Genomic DNA, 25,114 nt, shown 5'->3' on the forward strand with positions numbered 1-25,114 from the left:
CCATGTTTGTGTGGATTACCATACATATGCTATTAAATTTGATTTTCTCCTGTTAATCTGTCAATTGATTTCTTTTTTTTTTAAGATTTTATTTATTTATTTGTCAGAGAGAAGGAGGGAGAGAACAGGCTCCCTGCTGAGCAAGGAGCCCGATGCGGGACTCGATCCCAGGACCCTGGGATCATGACCTGAGTCAAATGCAGCAGCTCAACCCACTGAGTCACCCAGGCATCCCTGTCAACTGATTTCTTAATTGATTCTCAGTCCAGTGAAAAGAACCTTTGAGGGGTCACAATTCAGTTCATAACAATGATTAACATCTAAAAAAAATTTCACAGAATGTTAAACTTACGTAATAGATGTTAAATGAGGAATCTTTCTGTTTCAGTTTAATTCAGGGACCTACTAAGGTGAGGAAAGGAAAATGGAGAGAATTGGCTTCATGACTCCTGGGCCCTTAACCACCTGAGAGGGAGGGACTTCAAAGGCAAGAGCCCACATGGAATGAATCACTCAAAAAAAAAAAAAAAAAAAAAATCAGGCTGAGGTGGATGGGGTGCCAAAAAATTAAATTTAATTAAATTTAAAAAGTGCCCATATTATGAGGTTATAGTGAAAGAAGAGAAAGTCAACTTTAAATACCTTGCAGGCCCAGAGAGAACAAACCTAACTAGTCAAGTAAGAACTCTCATTTTGGGGCACCTAGGTGGCAATCAGTTAAGTGTCTGACTCTTGGTTTTGGCTCAGGTTGTGATCTTGGGGTCTTGAGATTGAGCCTCTCACAGGGCTCCTCACTCAGCATGGAGTCTGCTTAAGACTCTCTCCCCTTCCCTCTGGCCCTCCCCACACATGCTTTCTCTCTCTTCCCAAAATAAATAAATAAACCTTAAAAAGAAAAGGGGTAAGGCACCTGGGTGGCTCAGTGGGTTGAGCCTCTGCCTTCGGCTCGGGTCATGATCTCAGGGTTCTGGGATCGAGCCCCGCATTGGGCTCTCTGCTCAGCGGGGAGCCTGCTTCCCCCCTTCTCTCTGCCTGCCTCTCTGCCTATTGTGATTTCTCTCTCTGTCAAATAAATAAATAAAATCTTAAAGAAAGAAAGAAAGAGAAGGAAAGAAAGAAAAGGGGTGCCTGGGTGGCTCAGCTGGTCTGACTCTTGGTTTTAGTTCAGGTCATGATTTCAGTGTCCTGGGATTGAGGCCTGTGTCAGGATCCATGCTCAGTGGGGAGTCTGCTTGAGATTCTCTCTACCTGTCCCTCTGCTCTTTCACCTCATGTTCTCTCTCTCAAATAAATAAATTAACCTTTTAAAAAAAACCTCTCATTTCTTCACTTCCTCAGTGAAAGAAATCCTTCCTCCTACCCTATTAACCCCCAAATCTGAAGGAATGGCTAGTGGGGGGAAAGAGCAGGAGTGGGGAAAGAGAGAGGTTGATTATCTCCTCTTCTCTCATCCCAGATCACTCGCCACCACTAACTAGGGAGGGGAGGAGCCACCTGCAGTAAGCCACAGCTTTGGGGTAGTGAAGAGATCTGTATTAGGGTAAGCTATGGGGCAGTAACAACGCAAAAATCTCAGTTAACACACAAAAAAGTTTATTTTTCACTCACACAAAGTCCAATATGGGTCCAGATGACTTTCCAGGGCAGTTGTCCTCCACATATTGGCTCAATATTCCAGGCTGCTTTGGTACTGTGTCATCTCCGTATCATCATGATGCTTCAGGATTTACTCCAACAGTAGCAAAGACTATGGACAACTGTGTTCCTTTTCATAACTACACTGGCCCACAAGTGGCCATACCATCTCCAGGCAGTCTATTGGGCAGAACAGCAAAACTTGCCCAAATATAAAAAGGGGAGAAGAGCTAAAAATATTGGTGGGTACTAGTAATGTCCATCTAGGAGTCTCACCACAGAATTAATATTGAAGTCATGTATAATACATGACTAGACACTGGTATTTACAGAAATGAGACTGACTGCTTGTGATTTTAAAAGACTGTCTTTTACAATCTGAGAGTGAGCAATAAGTCACAGGCCTACCAGAATTTTCACCAGTGGCAAGAAAAATTACCATCACTGAGTAGATTTGAAAGGTGCCACAAGAAGGCAAAATAAAGTTGAGTTCTATTTACATCCCTTGCATCATGTCGACTTCATATATTAATCACATCTTTAGAAGAGATCACAGAAATCAAGTTTAGCTCTATTTTTCATAATAAGACCTTTTATCTTTCTCTAGCTTAAAGATTGTAATTCTAGTTCTATATGTGAGGTTAGAAATGTTTGTTTTCCTCAGCCAGCTCTGCTTACTAAATAGTCTAACTAAATGAAGTCATTCTCTTCCAAGAACATAATTTATTTAAGTTTTTAAACTCCCCAGGAAAGGTGTATTTTCAACTTAATTTAACAGCAAACAGAAGAGTGACATACATAGATGGGCCTTTAATTTAAAAGTCAGTTTTCAATCTTTTAGCAGTTTGGATTAAAAAATAAAACATATTGTCTGCTTTCTAAAACAACTTCAAAAGCACAAATTAAACACTGATAACTGGAAAAGTTGGTCCATTTGTTATCAATATCTTAAGGGCATTACATTTTCTGTCCTAAAAGACATGAAATAAATTTTCTGAATTAGTTTCTGGAATTAATAAAACAAAAGACAAAATTCTAAGTTACTGTACTAAGAGATCAATGTAGATTTGGACAGCCAAATGCAAAATTTAATAAAAACAAATAAAACCCACACTTTTGGCCAATTTATCTAATAAGAATGATGACTAAAGAGGAACAGTGGGGAAAACTGAGATTCTTGGAGTAGGAGAGAAGTTCTGTGGCCAATAACTGTAGGACAGGAAAGTTAGCATTCATTCATAAATTTAAAAAACCTTGTAAGATTTCTCCTAACACAGTCTAGAAACCAGAAAGAAGAAGACAAATTCTTATAAACAGTATATGTGTGTATAAATACATAGACACATACATTTAAAATGTTTTTACTTTAAAATAATTTCCTTTTTGGGGCACCTGGGTACCTCAGTCAGTTTAACAGCTGCCTTTGGCTCAGGTCATGATCCCAGGATCCTGGAATCAAGGCCTATACCGGAATTCCTGCTCAGTGGACAGCCTGCTTCTCTCTCTCCCTCTGCCTGACGCTCTGCCTGCTTGTGCTTTCTCTCTGTCAAATAAATAAATAAAATCCTAAAAAATAAAATAAAATAGAATAAAATAAAATAAAATAATTTCCTTTTTAAAAGTGACTGCATCTTGTATCCAGAAAATAGAAAGGAGTTTCACTGGTGCTGTCCTAATACCCAGATGGTTAACCACATACGTTTTTTAATTCTCTCTTTAGAAGCCACATTTAATACTTAAATTTGTACACTTCTGTTTTTTAATCACTAAACACTTGGCATTATTTAGTTTCAAGTACTCAGTTTTTCTTTTATGAGGAAAAATTACAGTTCCGACTGTTTCCTTACAATTTTATTAGATGACCCTAACTTATGGTTTGACTTGTAATTCTCTGATTTTTTAGGTCTTGAAAAAGTGACATGCATTTAGTAGAAACTATACTTTGAATTTTGATCTTTTCCTGGGCTAGCAATGTACGGTAAAATATTCTCTTCTGATGCTGGGCACTGGCAGTGGCCTTAGCTCCCAGTCAACCACCCAGTCATGAGAAAAAACAACCATTACACTGATAAACATTCTGTACCATACAACTATTCTGTTTTTCACTTTCGGTACAGTCAATAAATTGTATTAGATAATCAACACTTCATTATAAAATAGGCTTTTTGTTAGATGATTTTGCCCATCTGTAACCCAATGTAAGTGTTCCAAGCACACTTAAGGTAGGCTAGGCTAGGCTATGATGTTTGGTAGGTATATGAAATGCATTACAGACTTACCATATTTTCAACTTAATGATGGTTTATAGGGACATAACCCCACAGATCATAGGAAGATCTGTTAATACTTTTATACCCAGCCAAATTAATTTGAAAGTAGATAAATGCTGTCTGAATAGAATAAAATATGGAAGCAATGCCCATGAGTAAAAATCAACCAAAAACAAAAAACAAAAAAAAAAAACCCCACTAAAGTCATGTATCATTTAAAATAAGGGAGTTATATGAAAGACTATATATATGATTCATTCCTCATTCTTCAAAGCCTAAATTTTATGTTGGAGTAGGTTTCTATGTCTGATGGGAAACTAGCAAGTGCTCAAGCTTTGTTCCAGAATCTTTTTTACTAAGAGTAACTAAAAAGGCTGCAGAGGGAACAAGACCTATCTGAGCAGGCACATTTTATTAGAATGGTGAGTTAAACTGAATAGCAAGTGGTAAGTGATGGTCAACAGCAATGACGAAGGACTTGAAACTTGCAGAATCTAAGAGAGGTTGGGGAAATTCATTCCCAAATACAATTCACCCCAAATACTAATTTTATTTGTGCAAAATTCTACCGCATGTGTTATTAACTTCTATACAGGTTTGGCAATCTTGATCTTTTTGGTCCAGTTTACAAAAACTGCAAGCCATCATTACCAGGGATAGTTAGAGTAGTTTTTACAATGAAGGCTTAGGAGAGAGAAAGTTGAGAAAAATAATACCAGTGGTTAAAAATTTTGCCCTGGGGCACCTGGGTGGCTCAGTTGGTTGAGCGGCTGCCTTCGGTTTGGGTCATGATCCCAGGGTCCTTGCTTGGGCAGAAAGCCTGCTTCTCCCTCTGCCACTGTCTGCCACTCTGCCTACTTGTGCTCTCTCTCTATCTTGCTGTCAAGTAATTAAGTAGGATCTTTAAAAAAAAAAATTTTTTTTTGCCCTAATAGTGTTCATAAGGAAAAATGACTAAGATATAAGAGTGGCTGTGTTTTGGTATAATAATTATAATTACTATTTAATAAGCAGTTACTATGAGCCAGATATTACAAAATGTTCTATATTTAACTTTTTTAAAAACACATTTCTCACACCTCACACCAACCATGCCCCAACTCTTTGTATAATACAATGCAATTCTGACACTATGTAGAGTTAGTACCTGATCCCATGAGGTAAGGACTCAGTCCACAAGTCTATCCCCATTTCCAATGCCAGTCACAAGCCCCAGATTGTCACCCATATTTCTGATGGACCAGTTGTGAATTTGGGGACTCCCACAACCCCCTCCTGGGGTTCCATAATCTGAAAGAATAACATAGAACTCTGGAGAGTGCTTTACTTACTATGACAGGTTTCATATAAAAAATACAATTTAGAGGGTGCCTGGGTGGCTCGGTGGGTTAAAGCCTCTGCCTTCGGTTCAGGTCATGATCCCAGGGTCCTGGGATTGAGCCCTCCATCTGGCTCTCTGCTCAGCAGGGAGCCTGCCTCCCCACTTCTCTCTGCCTGCCTCTCTGCCTACTTGTGATCTCTGTCTGTCAAATAAATAATTAAAAAATCTTAAAAAAAAAAAAACAATTTAGAGCAGCCAAATGGAAGAGAAGCATAGGGCAAGATAAAGGGGTGGAGAACTTCCATGTCCTCTCTAGAACACACCACTCTATCCACACCTCAAGGTATTTGCAAACCTGTAAGTTCTCCTTTAGAGGTCTTTATGGAGATCTGTTGTGTAGGTGAGATTGATCAAATAAATTACTGACCAGGTGATCAGCTTGAACTCCAGCCCTTGTTCAAAGAAAAGAGGGGACATGCTGAAAGCTCTGATCCTCTAATCATGCCTTGATCTTTATGGCAACCAGCCCCCCTCTTGAAGCCATCTTGGGAACCCCCCAGCTTTCGGCCCACCTTATTAGCATATAAAAGACACTGTTAACACTTCCCAGAGTCCAAGTGTTTTAGGAGCTATGTGGCAGGAACCTGGGACAAACACAAAATATATATTTCTTATGGTACCACAGATAAAACAAACAAGAAAAAATTGAGAAACTTGTAATAGCCAAGATGAGATAAGGACACATGATGACGAAATGTATGTGGTATTCTGGATGGAACTTTAGGGCAGAGAAGGACATAAGCTAAAAACAATGGAAATCTGAACAAAGTAGGGATATTTAAAAATGTGTGAATATTTGTTCATTAATTTTTTTTAAAGATTTTATTTATTTATTTGACAGACAGAGATCACAAGCAGGCACAGAGGCAGGCAGAGAGAGAGAGGAGGAAGCAGGCTGCCTGCTGAGCAGAGAGCCCGACGTGGGGCTCGATCCCAGGACCCTGGGATCATGACCTAAGCCGAAGGCAGAAGCTTAACCCACTGAGCCACCCAGGCGCCCCTTGTTCATTAATTTTAACAAATGTACCATACCAATGTGCAATGTCAGTAATAGGAGAACTTGCTGGGACTCTACTTATTTGCTTAATTATGTTGTGAATTTAAAACTGTTCTAAAATAAAAATTTAATAATGCAGTATATTAACTATGAAAAATGGGTTATCTTGGAGCTCTAAACATCCCTTTTTAAAAAAAAGTATTTATTGGGGTGCCTGGGTGGCTCAGTGGGTTAAGCCTCTGCCTTCGGCTCAGGTCATGATCTCAGGGTCCTGGGATTGAACCCCACATTGGGCTCTCTGCTCAGTGGGGAGCCTGCTTCCCCCCCTCTCTCTGCCTGTCTCTCTGCCTACTTGTGATCTCTCTCTCTCTCTGTCAAATAAATAAATAAAATCTTAAAAAAAAAAAAGATTTATTTATTTATTTATTTATTTATTTGAAGGAGGGAGGAACACTTGAGGGGGGTTTGGGCCAGGCGGAGTTAATCTCAAGCAGACTCCCCACTGAGCACAAACCTGCTGAGGTGCTCAATTCCGTGGCCCGGAGCTCATGACCCGAGCAGAAACCAAGAATCCATCAACCGACTGAGCCACCCAGATGCCTCTGACCTCTAAACATCTTAGGCCATGTCTTCTGACAGGCTTACTCTGTATATTTATTTTGCTGCCCTATAGGACATTTCAGCTGTAGCATGCACACCCCACGAGCCACACTTCTGTGTCTTTTAACTCAAAACTTTTAAAGTGGTGCATAATCTAAGCCCAGTGCCAGACGTTATTTGTTTACCTAGCCAGTAAGAATAGGCCCACCTTGCTTAGGTAGTTACTGTTGGTTCCATTACTTGTGATCAGTTTAAGCTATGTCCATTGGACATTCACAGGTTTGTACAGATTCTCTAAGGTGGGAGTTTGGAGGATAGGGTGGGAAATGGGCAAAACATGCCCCCTAACGCATGGTTATTAAAAGAGATAAAACCAGAATTTGAACCCAAATCTTCAGACTCCCAATCAAATGTTTATCCCATTTGAAGAAGCAGCCTATTAAAATTACAAGTTAAAAACATAAAGCTCGGGGCGCCTGGGTGGCTCCGTGGTTTAAGCTGCTGCCTTCGGCTCAGGTCGTGGTCTCGGAGTCCTGGGATTGAGTCCCGCATCGGGCTCTCTGCTCGGCGGGGAGCCTGCTTCCCTCTCACTCTCTCTGCCTGCCTCTCTGCCTACTTGTGATCTCTGTCAGATAAATAAATAAAATCTTAAAAAAACAAAAACAAAAACAAAACAAAAAAAACCCCATAAAGCTCAAGGCACCTAGGTAGCGTAGTTGGTAGAGCCCCCATCTCTTGCTTTTTGCTCAGGGCCATGAGATCTGGCCCCAACCTGGGCTTCATGCTCAGTGTAAAGTCTGCTTAATACTCTCTCTCTCTCTCTCTCTCTCCCTCCCTCTGTCCCTCCCCACTCTCGAAAATAAATAAATCTTAAAAAAATAATTAAAAAAATAAAAACATAGAGCTCTTTCAACTTTTTCCTTTTAAAAGCTACTAGCAGGCTGTATATATATCACAATCTGAATTAATATAACATTACGTATACATATGTATAAGATTGACTGATTTCTATACTACAAATAAGTAAAGTTCGCCTGTCTGATGGCTTTCATTATTTTTCACAAAGATGGCAAACTGTTTTTAGGATGGCATCAATGTGGGATTTTATGAAAAGAATTAATTTTTAACTCTACTCAGTTTAGAAAAGTGATAAAACAAACCAATTCACAGTTTAAGTACATGCTGGAAGATACGGCAATTAGTTGCAACTGTTTCCCCCCACCCCCATATAGAATATAAACTTTTGGTTTGGGGCAAAAGGAAGCCACGAAAGTTCTCTAAACAAGATAGCAACATAAATAAAATAAAATTTCTGAGATAAAAACATTTGCCGCTGTACCCACAGAAGTAGAGGAAAAAATAAGAATCCAAGAATAATTTAATTCTAGCAATAAACAAAACTTTCAAGTATTATTGGCATGAGACACGGGGTTACCATTTCTTTTACTATTAGTTATGGGGAAAATATTTCTGTATTCAACCTGGGGCCAACAGCAACCAAGAGGACAGTGTCTTTGATCAATGAAGACATACTTGAGGCTGAGTATTCTAAGTATAAGAACCTAAAATGATATTATTTAATATGGTGATAGATTGTCAACTTATTTTTCATAAATATTTGACCCCAAATGTTCACATGTGTAGCACATTATTGGGAGTAAACATGAGCTTATGCATTCCAGTAAGTACATTATAATAACTCCATGAGTTACTGGTCTTTATGAGTGGATTCTAATTAAAAAACAAAAACTAAAAACCAAACTAAAACAAAAACTAAAACCAAACCAAAACAAAATTAAAAACATCTCAACTTTGAAGCAAACACTGCTTATCATATACCTTAAGTAGGATTCTTGAAACACTCTCACAATAAAATTGGAAATAAATTTCTAAAATACTGTTATGCAAGAGGTTTGTGGGGAAAAAAACGAACACAAAGATACTTCCTGGCAGTTTGAGACAAGAAGAAATAACATTCAAATACAAAATAAACTATTCTGAATGCCAGTCAGCTCAACCGGCATTCTCTCAACCACTGAGAAGTTACACCTTTCCATACCTAACTCATTCTAGCCAGCGTGCAGAAACAACTCAGTCCGAACTGGATTAGTCACAACCATTTGGCGGCAGGAACTAGGCAGCAACCCAGCCTAGAACGTTCCGTTTATTTCTTGAGAAATGGCTTTTGCTGCAGGAGGTGGCTGGTTTCCGAGTCACCTACTTGCTCCCTTTCTGTTTCAAATGGAGACACAACAAAAGACAGAGGAGTGACACCCCGGAGTGTCCAGACCAGGTCACCGCCCCCCGGTGTTGCCACTCGCGGGGTGAATGGGTCCCCAGTGTGCCCTTTGCATTCCAGCAGCGCCAGCACGGGAAGGTAAGGGCGGATGGAACGCCCTGCGGCCCATCAAGCGCTCGGGCACGCGGGGCCCTGCACTCACCATCTCGATGATCTTGGTCTTCCGCCCTGTCTTCCTCTTCAAGGTGAATATGTACTGGGCCAGCACCACCCCCGCCACCAGGACACACACACTGGCACTGGCCACCGCGCCCATCCTCGCCACCGCCGCCCGGTCCATGAATGGCGTGTCCTGCGCCTCCCGGCCAGAAAAGAAGAGGTCGCTGGACTGCTGTGGTCCGCAGAGAAACTGGGACGCCCTGCCCCGGGGCCGCTCTGCGGGAGCCCCGCCTCGGCTCCTCCCCTCCCGCACAAGCCCTGCCCCACGGAAAGCCCCACCCCACGCGCTGACTCGAGGGAGGGAAGGCGTGGGGGGCGTGGCCTGCGTCGCAGCTGAGGGTGGGTGTGAGGCTGGTCTTCCTTGGATCCTACCTCTGAGGAACTGTCCCAGGACCCAAAAGGGAATGGTATCAATTATCTCTGTGCTGATGAGAACCACGGAGTGGTTCACTCCAGCTCCCTACAGTAGAAATCTGATTCCAACCAGACCCAAGCAGAAAAAGTCATCCGTCTTCCACCTTCCACCCTCCTCAGCCACTCTGGACTACAGCCCCCAGAAGGCGTTACAAACTACTACGCATTAAGTTACAACCAACAGTACTGTTGTTGGAAATGTAAATTGGTACAGCTATAATGGAAAACTATAGAAATTCCTCAAAAATTAAAAATAGATTTACCATATGATCCAGTGATGCTGATATATATCCAGAAGAATTGAAAGCAGGCACTCAAAAAGAAATATCAGCACACCCATGTTCATTGCAGCCAAATGATAATAGTCAAATGTAGCTAAAATGTGATACAACTGAAATATCCATCAACAGATGAATGAATAAAGAAAATTCGGCATATACATTGAATGGAATACTACTATTCAGCCTTTAAAAAGAAGGAAATTCTTCAGTATTTGACAACACTGGTGAATCATGGGCACATTATGCTAAGTGAAATAAGCCAGTCACAAAAAGACAAATACTTCCATTATTCTACTTACATGAGATAGTCAAAGTCTTAGAAAGTAGAATGGTGGTTGTGAGGGTTGGGAGAAGAGGAAGAAATTGAGTATTGAGTTTCAGTTTTGGAAGATGAAAAAGTTCTAGAGATCCGTTATCATGTGTCTATAGTTAAGAGTACTATACATTTTAAAATGGTTAAGTTGGTAAATTTTATGTGTTTTATATCACAATTTTTTTTTAAAGTGCTATGATTGGGGCACCTGGGTGGCTCAGTTGGTTAAGTGACTGCCTTCAGCTCAGGTGGTGATCCTGGGGTCCAGAGATTGAGTCCCACATTTGGCTCCCTGCTCAGCAGGGAGTCTGCTTCTCCCTCTGATCTTCCCCCCTCATTCTCTCTCTCTCTCTCTCCCTCTTGCATTCTCTCTCAAATAAAAAAAAAAATCTTTAAAATAAATACATAAATAAAAAGTGCTATGACAAAAGGGTAAAGATGAAGTTAGGCAGTGTTCCTTTCACCACTGCTGTCCTTTTTCTGCTATATCCCACTCACTGCCTCTTCTATCATTTCCTCTTTTTTTATTATTTAAATTCAATCAGCCAATGTACAGTACATCATTAGTTTTGGATGTTGCATTCAATAACTTATCGTTTGGGTATAATACCTAGTGCTCAGGGTGCCTGGGTGGCTCAGTGGGTTAAAGCCTCTGCCTTCAGCTCAGGTCATGATCCCAGGGTCCTGGGATCGAGCCCCGCATCGGGCTCTCTGCTCAACAGGGAGCCTGCTTTCCTCACTCTGTCTCTGTCTGCCTCTCTGCCTACTTGTGATCTCTGTCTGTCAAATGGATAAATAAAATCTTAAAAAAAAAAAAATACCCAGTGCTCATCGCATCCCATGTCCTCCTTAATGCCCATCACCCAATTACCCCATCCTCCCACCCACCTCCCCTCCAGAAACCCTCAGTTTGTTTCCTATAGTTAAGAGCCTCTCATGGTTTGGGGTACCTGGGTGGCTCAGATGGTTAAGTGTCTGCCTTTGGCTCAGGTCATCATCTTCAGGTTCTGGGATGGAGCGCCACTTTTGGTTCCCAGCTCAGCGGGGAGTCTGCTTCTTCCTCTCCCTCTGCCTCTCCCTCTGCTTGTGCTCTTTCTGCCTCTCTCTCTCAAATGAATAAATAAAATATTTTCCTAAAAAGTCTCTCATGGTTTATCTCCCTCTCTGATGACTTCCCATTCAGTTTTTCCTCCCTTTCCCTATGACCTCCTGCTCTGTTTCTTATACTGCAGGTATGAGTGAAACCATATGATAATTGTCTTTCTCTGAATGACATAATTTGCTCAGCATAATACTATTCACGTAAGTATAGTGATGGGAGAGTAATATTCCACTGTATATACATGCCACATCTTCTTTATTCATTCATCTGTCGATAGACATCTGAGCTCTTTCCATAGTTTGGCTATTGTGGACATTGCTGCTATGATCATTGGGGTGCAGGTGTCCCTTCGGGTCACTACATTTTTATCGTTGGGGTAAATACCTAGTAGAGCAATTGCTGGGTTGTAGGGTAGCTCTATTTTTAACTTGAGGAATCTCCATACTGTTTTCCAGAGTGGCTGTACCAACTTTTACTCCCACCAACAGCGTAACAGTGTTCCCCTTTCTCCACATCCTCGCCAACATTTATTGTTTCCTGTCTTGTTAATTTTAGCCATTCTGACTGGTGTTAGGTGGTATCTCATTGTGGTTTTGATTTGTATTTCCCCGATGCCAACTAATTTTTGACAAAGCAGGAAAGAATGTTCAATGGAAAAAGGACAGTCTCTTCAGTAAATGGTGCTGGGAAAATTGGACAACCACATGAAGAAGAATGAAACTAGACCATTTCCTTACATCATACAAAGATACACCTAAATGTGAGATAGGAATCCATCAAAATTCTAGAGAACACAGGCAGCAACGACTCTGGCTTCAGCAACTTCTTGCTAGACACATCTCCAAAGGCAAGGGAAACAAAAGCAAAAATGAACTATTGGGACTTCATAAGATAAAAAGCTTCTGCACAGCAAAGGAAACAGCAAAACTAAAAGGCAACCTATGGAACTGGAAAAGATATTTGCAAATGACATTATAGATTTGGACTGGTATCAAGATCTATAAAGAACTTCTCAATCTCAACACCAAAAAAAACCAAAAAATCCAGTCAAGGATTGGGCAAAAGACATGAACAAACATTTCTCTCAAGACATACAAATGGCTGAAAATGCTCCACCTCATTTCCTCCTCTTTGTAAGAATCAGGACTTGTTCTTGCCTGTCTTGTCTCTTGCAAGGGATTGATGTCATTTACCCTGTTTGTCTCTAGGGGTAACACAGAAGGGATCCAGAGAAGCTCTTTGGAGTTAGTGGTGTTGCCTGGTGAAGCTCCTTTTTTGCCTGGGATATAGAATGAATTGCAGGAAGGGAATAAATGAGAGGTAGCAGTGAAGCTAGGGGTTGCTTTTCTCTGAACCTCCGCTCTTGATCATATTGTTCCAGCCCTGTATCAACTTTCTAGAACCCTAGCAGGAGTTCTAAAAGGGAAATTTGTGGAGAGGGGGTTCTTAGCAATGTAAAGTAGGTCCCACCTGATTAGGCATCTGGTAAGAAAACAAGTTTGGAATTAACTATCAGGTACGTGAATGCCCTTTCTGTGTCTTGTTTTGTGGACAAGATTGATCCTCTGATGCCATAAAATGATCTTGGGGATATAGAGTGATCAGTTTCTTAGGAAGGATGTTAGCTTTTTTGTTCATTTTAATACAAGCACAATATATGTGAGAACCTGTGAATATATCTGAGAAAAAGATGACAAAAATTTTAAAGTATTCCATTCAGGAATGTCATGTGGTACTTGAGCATCCTTCCCTGTGACCTACACTTGAGTAGGTCCTCAGCAAATGGTAAAACAAATTCTGGCCTATGATTGAAGTTGGATGCATGTACTAATCCTCATAATTCTTTCTTGCAGTAGGATTATTGCTTTAACTTCCCTCTAGTTTGTGGGTCTCTTGCAAGGGATTGATGCCATTTCCCCTGCTTATCACAGCAGTTTAGATTAATTTAGCTGATTTTAAGACCACGAGTAAGACCTTGAGATCAAGTCACTTGCTCTAATGACTGAACCAGCTAGACACGCACTGTGATTTTTTAAATCTACTCAATTCTTAGGAAGGGAAATTAATGGTACAAAATCTTTTCACAAATGGAACTTTGTGGCTTCTACAATTGCCACTGTAGTCTTTTACTGGGTTAGAGAATTAGTTTCTTACATCTGAATGTAAGAAAAGTAAGTTAACTGTACAGCAAAAGAGTAATTTGGTAGCCTGATGGGACATGTGTAATTACATAAATAGAATAAATAGGAACATTGACTTAACATTTCATCTCCCATGCCTACTTTTTTTTTTTTAAGATTTTTATTTATTTATTTATTTTGTCAGAGAGAGAGGGAGAGCGAGCGAGCACAGGCAGACAGAGTGGCAGGCAGAGGCAGAGGGAGAAGCAGGCTCCCTGCCGAGCAAGGAGCCCGATGTGGGACTCGATCCCAGGACGCTGGGATCACGACCCGAGCCGAAGGCAGCTGCTTAACCAACTGAGCCACCCAGGCGTCCCTACCTACTTTTTTTTTTAAGCTAATTTCTGCCTTGTCTTTCTTTTTACTAACAGTTTCATTAATTATGATTCTTTTTATCTACCCTGGCTAATGACATGGAATACATTTGAACTGGAAGCTTGGCTGCTGCAAGATACTTGAACATTGGTTGGAATGGGTTTGGTAATTCTATTTCAGTTTTAAATTACACTAAAAGAACGCAGGTGATTTGAAGCAGGTCCAGGGAAAACACGAGAAAATCATCATTGATTCTGGGTCATCAGAAGATTCAGAGTTACCTAGGTGATATTTCATATTGGAAAGCTAGGGAACATTCTGATCTGGGCTGCAAGGGAATGACGTATCTTTAGTGGTCCAATAATATCATATTACATATCATATTATAATATTTCTATGCATTTGAGTATATAAATGAGAATATGGGCCATTTAATAAATACTGCCACTTATCTTTCAAATTAAAAAAAATCAATAAAGGTAAATTTTAAGGGTTTATTGGATTTGTTTAAGAGTCACTCTCAGGCTTGAAATTTAATCATCTGCTTATTTACATGGTTATTAACACAATTAGCAATAAGGAGTGATGTAAATGTTTTTAAGAAACTCTCCCATAAATGTTAATATTTATTATACATTTATTTATTTGCTACACATTATTTTTTATTTGCTACATATTATATTTCCACCAAGACTTTTTAAAAAAAAATCTGACTAATTTCTTTCTTCCTAGCATAAAGAAAAGACATTGGCTGGAAGTATCTTGGAAGTAAAAACTTCATTCTTTTCTTCTTTTCTTTACATGTATTTCTAATTTTCATTTTGAAATAATTTTAAACTTCCATAGAAGTTGTGAAAGTAGTACAAAGGATTCCCATGTGCTTTTCTTTTTTTAGATTTTTGTTCGTTTGTTCATTTGTTTTGAAAGAGAGAGAGCATCCAAGCAGGAGTGGAGGGGGGATAGAGGGAACAGGAGAGAGAAGGAGAGAAGCAGACTTCCCACTGAGCACACAGCCAGATGTGGGGCTCTATTTCACCACCCTGAGATCATGATTTGAGCCGAAATCAAAAGTTGGACGCCCAACCTACTGAGCCACACAGGTGCTCCCCATGTGTCTTTAATTCAGGCTTCCCCCCCAGTGATACTATCTGACAACTATATCTTATATCTATAGCACAATTACAAAGTAAATTGACATTGGTAAAATATAGAAAGTCAATTACATGTCTTATTTGGATCTCATCAGTTTTCACAAGCACTTTCTTTTGTTGTTGGAATATAGTTCTAAGAAATTTTGTCAGATGAAATCACCATCAGGATTAGGATGCAGAACAGGATCCAGGAACAAGACCCAAACACCCTCCCAACGAAGTTCCCTTGTATGACCACTTTCTAGCCACATCCTTACCCAAAACTAACCCCTGGAAACCACTGATATATTCAGCATAATGTCCTTAGGATCCATCTAAGTTCTGTGTATCAATACTTCATCTTTTCTTGGATTGATTTGGATTCCATGGTATAGATGTACAAGTTTCACCATTTACCCATTACACATTGAAGGACATCTGTTTTTTTTCTTTTCTTTCTTTCTTTCTTTTTTTTTTTTTTTTTTTGCATTCATTGAGTACTTAATAAATAGCACCAGACTGAGGGGTGCCTGGGTGGCTCAGTGGGTTAAGCCTCTGCCTTTGGTTCAGGTCATGATCTCAGGTCATGAACTCGATCCTGGTGGGATCAAGTCCCGCATCAGGCTCTCTGCTCAGCGAGGAACCTGCTTCTCCCTCTCTTGCCTACCTGTGATCTCGGTCTGTCAAATAAATAAATAAAATCTTAAAAAAAAAAAAACCAGTGCCAGATTGAATCGTTTTACTGAACCACAACTCCAGCTCCGCTTCTTCTTCCCTCCCTGGAGGCTGAGGGGTGGGACTGAAAGTTCCAAACCTCTAATTACCAATTTGGTCTTTCTAGTGACCAGCTTTCATCTGGACTATTCAGAGGTATGGATCCTGAGTCACTTTATTAGTTAAACTTCTCTGTGGTTCAAAGGGGCTTGTTATAAATTACAAAAGATACTCTTTTTACTAAGGAAATAACTAGAATGTTTTTTTTTTTAAGATTTTATTTATTTATTTGACAGAGAGAGAGATCACAAGCAGGTAGAGAGGCAGGCAGACAGAGAGGAGGAAGCAGGCTCCCTGCTGAGCAGAGAGCCCGACACGGGGCTCGATCCCAGGACCCTGAGATCATGACCTGAGCCGAAGGCAGCGGCTCAACTCACTGAGCCACCCAGGCGCCCCAAGGAAATAACTAGAATGTTTAAGAGCTCTGTGCCAGAAGCCAGAGACAGAGACCACATGTCTGTTTTCCTTATACCACAGGCCATTGATCTCTAACGAAAAAGATTATAAGAGTTAAGATACTGACACATTACTAAAGTCCCATTCAATAATTAATAATTAGGCCAGTCCATTATCTTTTCATATGAAAATGTTTCCCAGGGTGAGCCTTCTCAGGTTTGTAGGCTTGCTTTCTAGATCTTAATTGTTCTAAAAGTAGAAATGGCGTCATCCTTTTAGGCAACTGTTATTTATAATGGAACTAAGAGACAAGATTATTTTTTATTCTGAGCCTCTTTGCAGGTATTAATGTAATATTGGATTTCCCTCATTACATAACTGGTTTACTCATCCCTTTATCCTCAGCTACTATTCCTCCTTCTCTTCTTTTATACCTAAACGTTTCCACCTTCTGAAGGAATGTTAGGTTGGGTCACTGTCCTGGTCTGTATTGCAGACAAAAATACTATTTTAGTAGGGATCTCCCCATTCCCATTCACACAGGGTATGAAGTTGCCTCAGCCCCTCCAGGCCAAGCTAGCAGTCTTCAAGCTTTAGCAAACACCTTTAGTCCATGTGATTGATTAATTAAACCCTTCTTGGGGCGCCTGGGTGGCTCAGTTGGTTAAGCAACTGCCTTCGGCTCAGGTCATGATCCTGGAGTCCCAGGATTGAGTCCTGCATCAGGCTTCCTGCTTGGCAGGGAGTCTGCTTCTCCCTCTGACCCTCCCCCTTCTCATGTTCTCTCTCTCTGTCATTCTCTCTTTCTCAAATAAATAAATAAAATCTTTAAAAAATAATAATAATAATTAAACCCTTCTTTGTATATCTATAAATCGTGCATTCTTTCCCAGAAAAAGAACAGAGCTCTTCTGCATGTCACCAGACCCTGTTGCACCACTCCTGGGCACCAAGGAACCAGACCCTTTTGCACAACACCCCTAGGAACCAAAGAAACCAGACCCCTTGCATAACCTCCGAGCACCACGATAAAATCTGTAGCTGGCATCTGTAGTGTGCACTGAGAAATGTTACAGACCACTGCACTCCCTTAACTGATTAACTGACCTAAACCCCTTTAAAAAATCTCTAGGCTGGGCAGAAACCTTAGTCTGCCTTCTCTCCAGGTACCCAGCCTCCTGAATAAAGCTCATATTCCTTTCCAATCAAAACTAGTCTCTTGAGTATTGGCTTTTTAGGCAAAAGTCAGTTGAAGTTGGGTTTTTGGTAACAGTTAGGGTTACATAGATACAGAATTAGTGGGCCATTTTTACCACTAGGTAATATAGCTGCATTCACTGTTAATCTCAATTTTGCCAGACAGAGTGAAATCCTTCCCTATCAGGCCCTTAAGGAATTCAGACATAATAATTTAAAAATATAATTACAGTCCCTTGATGAGGAATCATCCTTGCTTTCAGCACTTGTAGTTGTAGCCCTGGTCCTGTGACTACTGCATCAGGTAGGAAGAAGAAGGTTGAGGTGGTAAGGGGAAGAAAGGTAAGTATATAGTTTGTATCAGTTCCCTCTCCTTGGGAAGAATTGCATAGTCATAACAGCAGCCTCCCTCAGAAGCTCATAGCCAGATCTACCAGAAAAACAAAGGAATATATCTAGTAGGGACACTCCCCTTAAATCTTGAGTTAAGTACATATTCAGGAAGGTGTGTAAGCCAGTCCTTCATGCCTATCTTCCCTCACACCCCCTGATTTAGACAACCAATATTTCAATTGCTTTTTCCAATAACCTATCAATGTATTATTGAGGAGGGTATCTCTTTGCTATTTTATAATTTATTTATTCTTTGTTTGTTTAGTAAGTAAAGTCTACGCCAAATGTAGAACTTAAACTCAGAACCCCAAGATCAAGGGTGACATGCTCTACTGACTGAGCCAACCAGGTGCCCCTCTCTTTGCCCATTTTAGACATTATGGGCTGTAAACGGTTTTCCTTGGTCTGAAGAAGTATGATTCAGTGGTCCAAATTTGGTGTAATATTCTCTGTTCAGATTCTCTTGAAGTACTCTGATGTGTTTGCTTCGACTGGAAAAGCAAAGTCCAGACCTGAGACAGTGTCCATTCCTATCAAGACCCATTTGTAGCCTCCTGGGGCTACTGGTATCAGTCTGATTTTGCCAGTCATGTTCAAGGCATTTGCACTGGGAATCTGACACTTAGCTATCTGCAGTCTCTAACCCTTGGTTGGCAAACAGATAGTTCTTATTGACATTTCATACCTCAGAGGGTGCAAAAAAATATGGCTACATTCAACCCATCTCTACCTTTCTGAGTCTTCTCAAACATCTACTCACTGAATCCACCCAGGTGGCCACCACAGGCAAGCACCCAAAGAATCCACTTGCCAATTTCAATCACTTTCAGAACTTGGAACTCCCTGTTTTCAATAAGTTCCTGGTTTTGCCCTCCTCCAGTATGCAATACTTTCTTGGTAACCAGAGGTTTTAGAAGTAATTTCTGTTGTTCCAGAATAATTTTTCTCTTTGGCGGTGGCTTTGAGGCTGTGGATTGAGCTGGGACTAACAAATATTTGAGCTTGGTCCAGCATCAAGGTCCAATCCACCGGTCTCTTTTATTTTCATTTCAGCTATTAAAACTGACAACAACCGGGGCACCTGGGTGGCTCAGTGGGTTAAATCCTCTGCCTTCGGCTCATGTCATGGTCCCGGGGTCCTGGGATTGAGCCCCGCATCGGGCTATCTGCTCAGCAGGGAGCCTGTTTCCTCCTCTCTCTCTCTACCTCCTTGAGATCTGTGTCTGTCACATAAATAAATAAAAATCTTAAAAACAAAACAAAACAAAACCCTGAGAACAACCAAGATGTTATATATTTCACATTTTTCTCACTAGTCTGTATTTCCTTATGCATCAAGTGAACCAAATCCCTGGGAATTGAATCCATCTCTGAATCCCACTGTTACCTTTTAGTTTAGCAGGCCAGTTGCTGCTCCATACCTTGGGTGATCATTTGGTCTGTCAGGAATCAGATTGTTTGTCACTGCCTTTTTATGCATTCTCTTCCCAACCATAGGTTTACCTAGGCAAATGAAGTTCTAATGAATTTCACTGTTTTTAACACCAAATGCATATTTTTGAAACAACAATTAATTCTCTGGCACCAACTAGGTTTAATTGAATTGGACAATTCAATTCTGACACCGCCCAGAGTTAGTGCAGACCCCATAAGACTGCCCCCACTTTAGATGCCAGCTTCAAATGGGGTGGCCAGGCCACCAAACTTCTGCCCAGCCAACTACTAATTTGGGGGTTCCCATCACCTCCTCCTCAGTTTGCAAATTCACTAGAACTCACGGATCTCAGAAAAGAACTTCACACACATTAACCAGTTTACTATAAAGGACATAGTTAAATGGAAAACATGCCTAAGAAACGGTATGGGGCTTGGGGATGGCACACAGTATATAGGCCCTCTCTTGGTGCATCATCTTCCCATCACATCAGTATATATACAAATAGCTATTTTTCATTCTGCATCTCTTGCCTGTTATGAAGAGTCGAATTTAGTAGAAAAGGGATACACAAAGCTCTCTCAATCTCCTCATTCAAGTTTGTTTTGTTTTTTCCCACGCAATCTTCAGCAAACTTCCCTTTGGGAAAGTGGAGAAGGGAACTTAAAGTTCAAATCCTCCTATCTTTTTTGGTCTTTCTGGTGACCAGCTTCCACCTTTTAGTTATCTAGGGACCTTACCCTTCTCTAGAGAGAGGTACAGGTTTTTGTTGTTGCTTACATATTAATTTGCTGGAATTCAAAGAAAATTTTGAGACTTAATTTCTTAAAAACCTACATTTGGTGGGGGTAGAGCTAGTAAGAACATTTCAAATTAATAAGTGTTATGTATGTTTAATAATAATGTACAAGAATATTCATATTCCTTTTTTGGTGGAAAAGAAAGCCAGTCATACCAGAATGCATGAATTATTCTGGCTTATTTGTTGGCTATAAAAGTTGTTTCTTTTTTTCACATTATGTTACTGAAAACAACATAAAACACACTATCCTATTCTTCTTTTTTTTTTAATTAATTTTTTTATTTTTTTCAGCATAACAGTATTCATTATTTTTGCACCACACCCAGTGCTCCATGCAATCCGTGCCCTCTACAATACCCACCACCTGGTGCCCCCAACCTCCCACCCCCCACCCCTTCAAAATTCTCAGATCGTTTTTCAGAGTCCATAGTCTCTCATGGTTCACCTCCCCTTCCAATTTCCCTCAACTCCCTTCTCCTCTCCATCTCCCCTTGTCCTCCATGCTATTTGTTATGCTCCACAAATAAGTGAAACCATATGATAATTGACTCTCTCTGCTTGACTTATTTCACTCAGCATAATCTCTTCCAGTCCCGTCCATGTTGCTACAAAACTTGGGGATTCATCCTTTCTTTCTTTCTTTTTTTTTTTTTTTTTTACAGCTTTATAAACATATATTTTTATCCCCAGGGGTACAGGTCTGCGAATCGCCAGGTTTACACACTTCACAACACTCACCATAGCACATACCCTCCCCGATATCCATAACCCCACCCCCTCTCCCAACCCCCTCCCCCCATCAACCCTCAGATAGTTTTGTGAGATTAAGAGTCACTTATGGTTTGTCTCCCTCCCAATCCCATCTTGTTTCATTTACTCTTCTCCTACCCCCTCGACCCCCCATGTTGCATCTCCTCTCCCTCATATCAGGGAGATCATATGATAGTTGTCTTTCTCCGATTGACTTATTTCGCTAAGCATGATACCCTCTAGTTCCATCCACGTCGTCGCAAATGGCAAGATTTCATTTCTTTTGATGGCTGCATAGTATTCCATTGTGTATATATACCACATCTTCTTTATCCATTCGTCTGTAGATGGACATCTAGGTTCTTTCCATAGTTTGGCTATTGTAGACATTGCTGCTATAAACATTCGGGTGCATGTGCCCCTTCGGATCACTATGTTTGTATCTTTAGGGTAAATACCCAGCAGTGCAATTGCTGGGTCATACACTATTCTATTCTTATACTATTTGCTTCTGCATTAGTTTGCTAGGGCTGCCATAATGAATACTACAGAGTGAGTGGTTTAAAACACAGTAATTTGGGGCACCTGGGTGGCTCAGAGGGTTAAGTCTCTGCTTTCGGCTCAGGTTATGATCTCAGGGTCCTGGAATCGAACGCTGCATCCGGCTCTCTGCTCAACAGGGAGCCTGTTTTTCTCCCTCTCTCTGCCTGCCTCTCTGCCTACTTGTGATCTCTGTCTGTCAAATAAATAAATAAAATCTTTAAAAAGAATAAATAACAGTAATTTCTTTTTTCATAGTTCTGGTGTGATCATAGTTTTGGTAGGTATGGTTTCTTCTATGGCCTCTCCATGACCTGCTGCCTTCACAGCCTCTCTATGACCTGCTGCCTTCACAGCACGTCCTTACATTGTCTTTCTGCCTGCAGATGTTCGTGTCTTTAATTTCATCTTCTTGTAGGAACACCAGTTATACTGGATAAAGGCCCACCCAAATGATCTCATTTTACCTTTACCTCATTAAGTGCCCTATCTTTAAATACAGTCACATTGTGATCTCCTGGGGGTTTGACTTCAACCCAATTCAGCTATAACACCTCTTTGCATCCTTGTATGTTTTTAAATGATCTTTAAAATATTTTAGTTCTGTATCACTTATTTAAATTTTGCATTTGCTTTTTTTTCCTTAAGATTTTATTTATTTATTTGACAGACAGAGATCACAAGTAAGCAGAGAGGCAGGCAGAGAGAGAGAGAGAGGAGGAAGCAGGCTCTCTCCTAAGCAGAGAGCCCAAAGCAGAGAGCCCAATCCCAACCCTGGGATCCTGACCTGAGCCGGAGGCAGAGGCTTTAACCCACTGAGCCACCCAGGCACCCCCTGAGTTTGCTTTTTTTTTTTTTTTTTTTAAGATTTTATATATTTATTTGACGCACAGAGAGAGATCACAAGTAGGCAGAGAGGCAGATGGAGAGAGAGAGGGAAGCAGGCTCCCCGCTGAGCAGAGAGCCCGTGCAGGGCTCGATCCCAGGACCCTGAGACCATGACCCGAGCCAAAGGCAGAGGCTTAACCCTCTGAGCCACCCAGGAGCCCCTGCATTTGCTTTTTAATAATTCATAGGCATAAGCTTTTTTCTCCCCCAAAACGCTCAAAGTAGTTAGGTTGAATCCAGATAACTCTTTGGCTACTAAAAAAGCAAACTGATAACACCTTTATTGTTGAATGTACATATAAACAGTCCATTTTTCTTCAACCATTTCTCTTGCCTAAAATGAAAATAGCCAAATTTAGGGGAAAAACTGAAGAGAGAAAATTATATAGGGAAAGAAGCGTAGGAGAGATTAAACTGCACTGAATACCTAATACATTATTTCTAAGGAAAATCTGGACCCTGAGGTCCCACCAAAAGAATGTAGAAAGGCCTTATATTCAGAGGGCATACTTCAGGGTTTCTCAAGGATTGTACACCCTGTCCTCAGACCTAAATATTGTTAAATATTATGGTTTCCCAACTATTTGGCAACATGAAGTAGTTATACCTCAAAAACACTGCCAGAGAACGATTTCAAACCTACAACAACTCCACCTGATTGGCTGGGTTGGAAATTTATTGTCTAGATCACATACTGTCTATCCATACACGTCTAATAGAGCTTCTCAACTTCTATGCTAGCTCTGGAGGTTAACAGTGCAGCTGTAGAGGAAAAGATGTTCCTTTCCCCCAAGGATGTTACTACACAAATCATTGTTTGTGGATGTCCTAACAACAGTCTTCTGTTGGGATATAAATGTAAGAGTTACAATGGAGAAGATGATTTAGGAGTGAGCAATATGCTAGTTGTATTTGAAGCCCTGAGAATGGGTGAAAATACAGAATGGGAAAGTAGAATAAGAGAGAATAAACTAAGGACCACAACATGGAGAATATGAAAATTAAAGAGAGAAATTTTGGAAAAGAAGCCAGTAAAAGATTTTAAAAAGGACAAGCAGGAAAAAAAAAAAAAAAAAAAAAAAAAGAAGGGCAAGCAGACAGGATGTAGAACCAGTTGGGCTCATACCTGGGAGGCAAGGTTTAGTGACATGAGGACTGAAGTTTACATGCCATTTAGCAGCGAATTGTTCATTAGTGTCCTTGGTGAGGGTGGATGAGTGGGCACAATGGTAACAAAATCTAGATTTGGAGTGAGTGAAGGAGTGCGATGTGGGGAAGACTGTTTATGATCTTTTATGAAGAAACTTAGCTGTGAAAGGAATGACTGGGCTTTATGTAAGTAAAAGGAATAATGCTTCTTTCATTAACTAAAGCAGTGTAACAGTTATTTGCCCAATTAACACCGATTTGCCCTATTCTTAGTCACAGCATCCCAACTTATTCCAAGTGACAACATACCGCACTGAAAGAGAAGAGCTCCCAAACATCCTAACAGCTGTCAGCAACCAATAAGGTAATAATCTGATATTGCATGGCTTTTCTAGAATAACTCCTTAAGAACAAGGTTGATCACAGAGCAGAAGTTGCTGTGGGCCCTTCTGTTCTTTTCTTTCTTTTTTTTTTTTTAAAATCATTTCCCTGCCCCTCCCCTTGCCTTGTACTGATAACAGGCATCTTGGATAACAAGGTAAGTTGAAAAAGGAAGCCAATCCTAAGGATTTTAGAGTAGAAAGAGAAGAGATTGGGTACTTTGTGATGCCAAGATGCCACCAAACCAGCACTCAGGCCATCTACCTCCAGAGTTCTTTATGTGGAAGAAAATCTTTATTGTTTCACCCATCACAAATTCTGGCAAACACAATATCTACCAAATAATGCAGACACCCATTCCAAATTTTCAGGGCTCCCAGTAAGTCTTATTCCTGCCCTCCATTGAAAAAAATCAAAGTCATCAGATGCTAAAGCACTGAATCCCTGCCTTCGGGACTTCATTTCCCTCTTACCTCAGTAACTTGGGTCCAAGGCACAGCATTGTAACCAGGCTTAGCTAACCTTGCCTTGTGCTTCCTAACATCCCTTCTATCTCCACTACAGGTAACAGCTCCCTGTCTTTCCATTCTGGCCATAAAGATGCCGAAATCTCTAATCTTTAACAACAACAAAAAATTCACAATCCTCCTTCCAACCCCACGACTCCTGTTAACTACTCTCCTACAAGTCTTTCCTTTCTCCCACGTGCAAAAAAAGTGGAGTCCGTGTGTGCCAGCTTCTCCCTCAACCTGCCCACCTACCAGCTCACAGACGACTTCTCCAGGTCCCCTGTCCCTCACTCTCCCAACCAATGGCGCCTTAACTGCCAGAGTCTCTGCTCCCCTGGTTTTTACTGGAGCGCCCCTCCTTTGTGAATCGCCTGCACCGACCAGTCTGGCTTCCTCCTTCCCCTCTCCTTCTCCTTGGTCAGCTCCTCTTCCTGTGTCTGAGGCGTTAGGCCCAAGGGACACCAGGAGCTCTGAGGAGGTGTCCCAAGCTGTCCTAACTGAACACACTCAAATGGAAGGGACAGTCTGGGAGAGCGAGGGAGACAGGGACTGATCCGTCCTCTGGAGGCACCGACACTTGGGCGTGCACGCACTGGAGCTCGCCTGGTGCAGAAAGCTCCACGCGAGTTTCTTCAGGTGCCTTCAGTCAGGGCAGCCTGGGGGCGGGCCTCGCCCAGAGCGCATGCGCGGGACATCTGCGCTAGAGCTGCGCCTGCGCAACAGGCAGCACGTGCCAACCAGGGTATGTAAGGGCGGGAGCCAGAGGCCCAGGTGCCAGAGACTCTGCAGGTTACGGAGGTAGGTTTGGAGCAGATGGGTATGCG

The 25,114-nt window shown here is 41.1% G+C and overlaps 1 protein-coding gene across 2 annotated transcripts in view; it reads right to left on the minus strand.

Annotated features, from left to right (window-relative positions):
• Positions 1-9,551, minus strand: part of NT5C3A (5'-nucleotidase, cytosolic IIIA) — a 57,203-nt gene extending 47,652 nt beyond the window's left edge. The window contains exon 1 of one of the 2 annotated variants that reach the window (XM_047695024.1): positions 9,325-9,551. In XM_047695024.1, the coding sequence (XP_047550980.1) occupies positions 9,325-9,462 (138 nt within the window). In that variant the 5' untranslated portion in view covers positions 9,463-9,551. The remainder of the gene's footprint in view (positions 1-9,324) is intronic. The other variant, XM_047695026.1, reaches the window with a different exon arrangement.
• Between the last annotated feature and the right edge of the window lie 15,563 nt (positions 9,552-25,114).

The sequence above is a fragment of the Lutra lutra genome, chromosome 11, assembly GCF_902655055.1.
Source record: "Lutra lutra chromosome 11, mLutLut1.2, whole genome shotgun sequence".
NCBI classification, from domain to species: domain Eukaryota; kingdom Metazoa; phylum Chordata; class Mammalia; order Carnivora; family Mustelidae; genus Lutra; species Lutra lutra.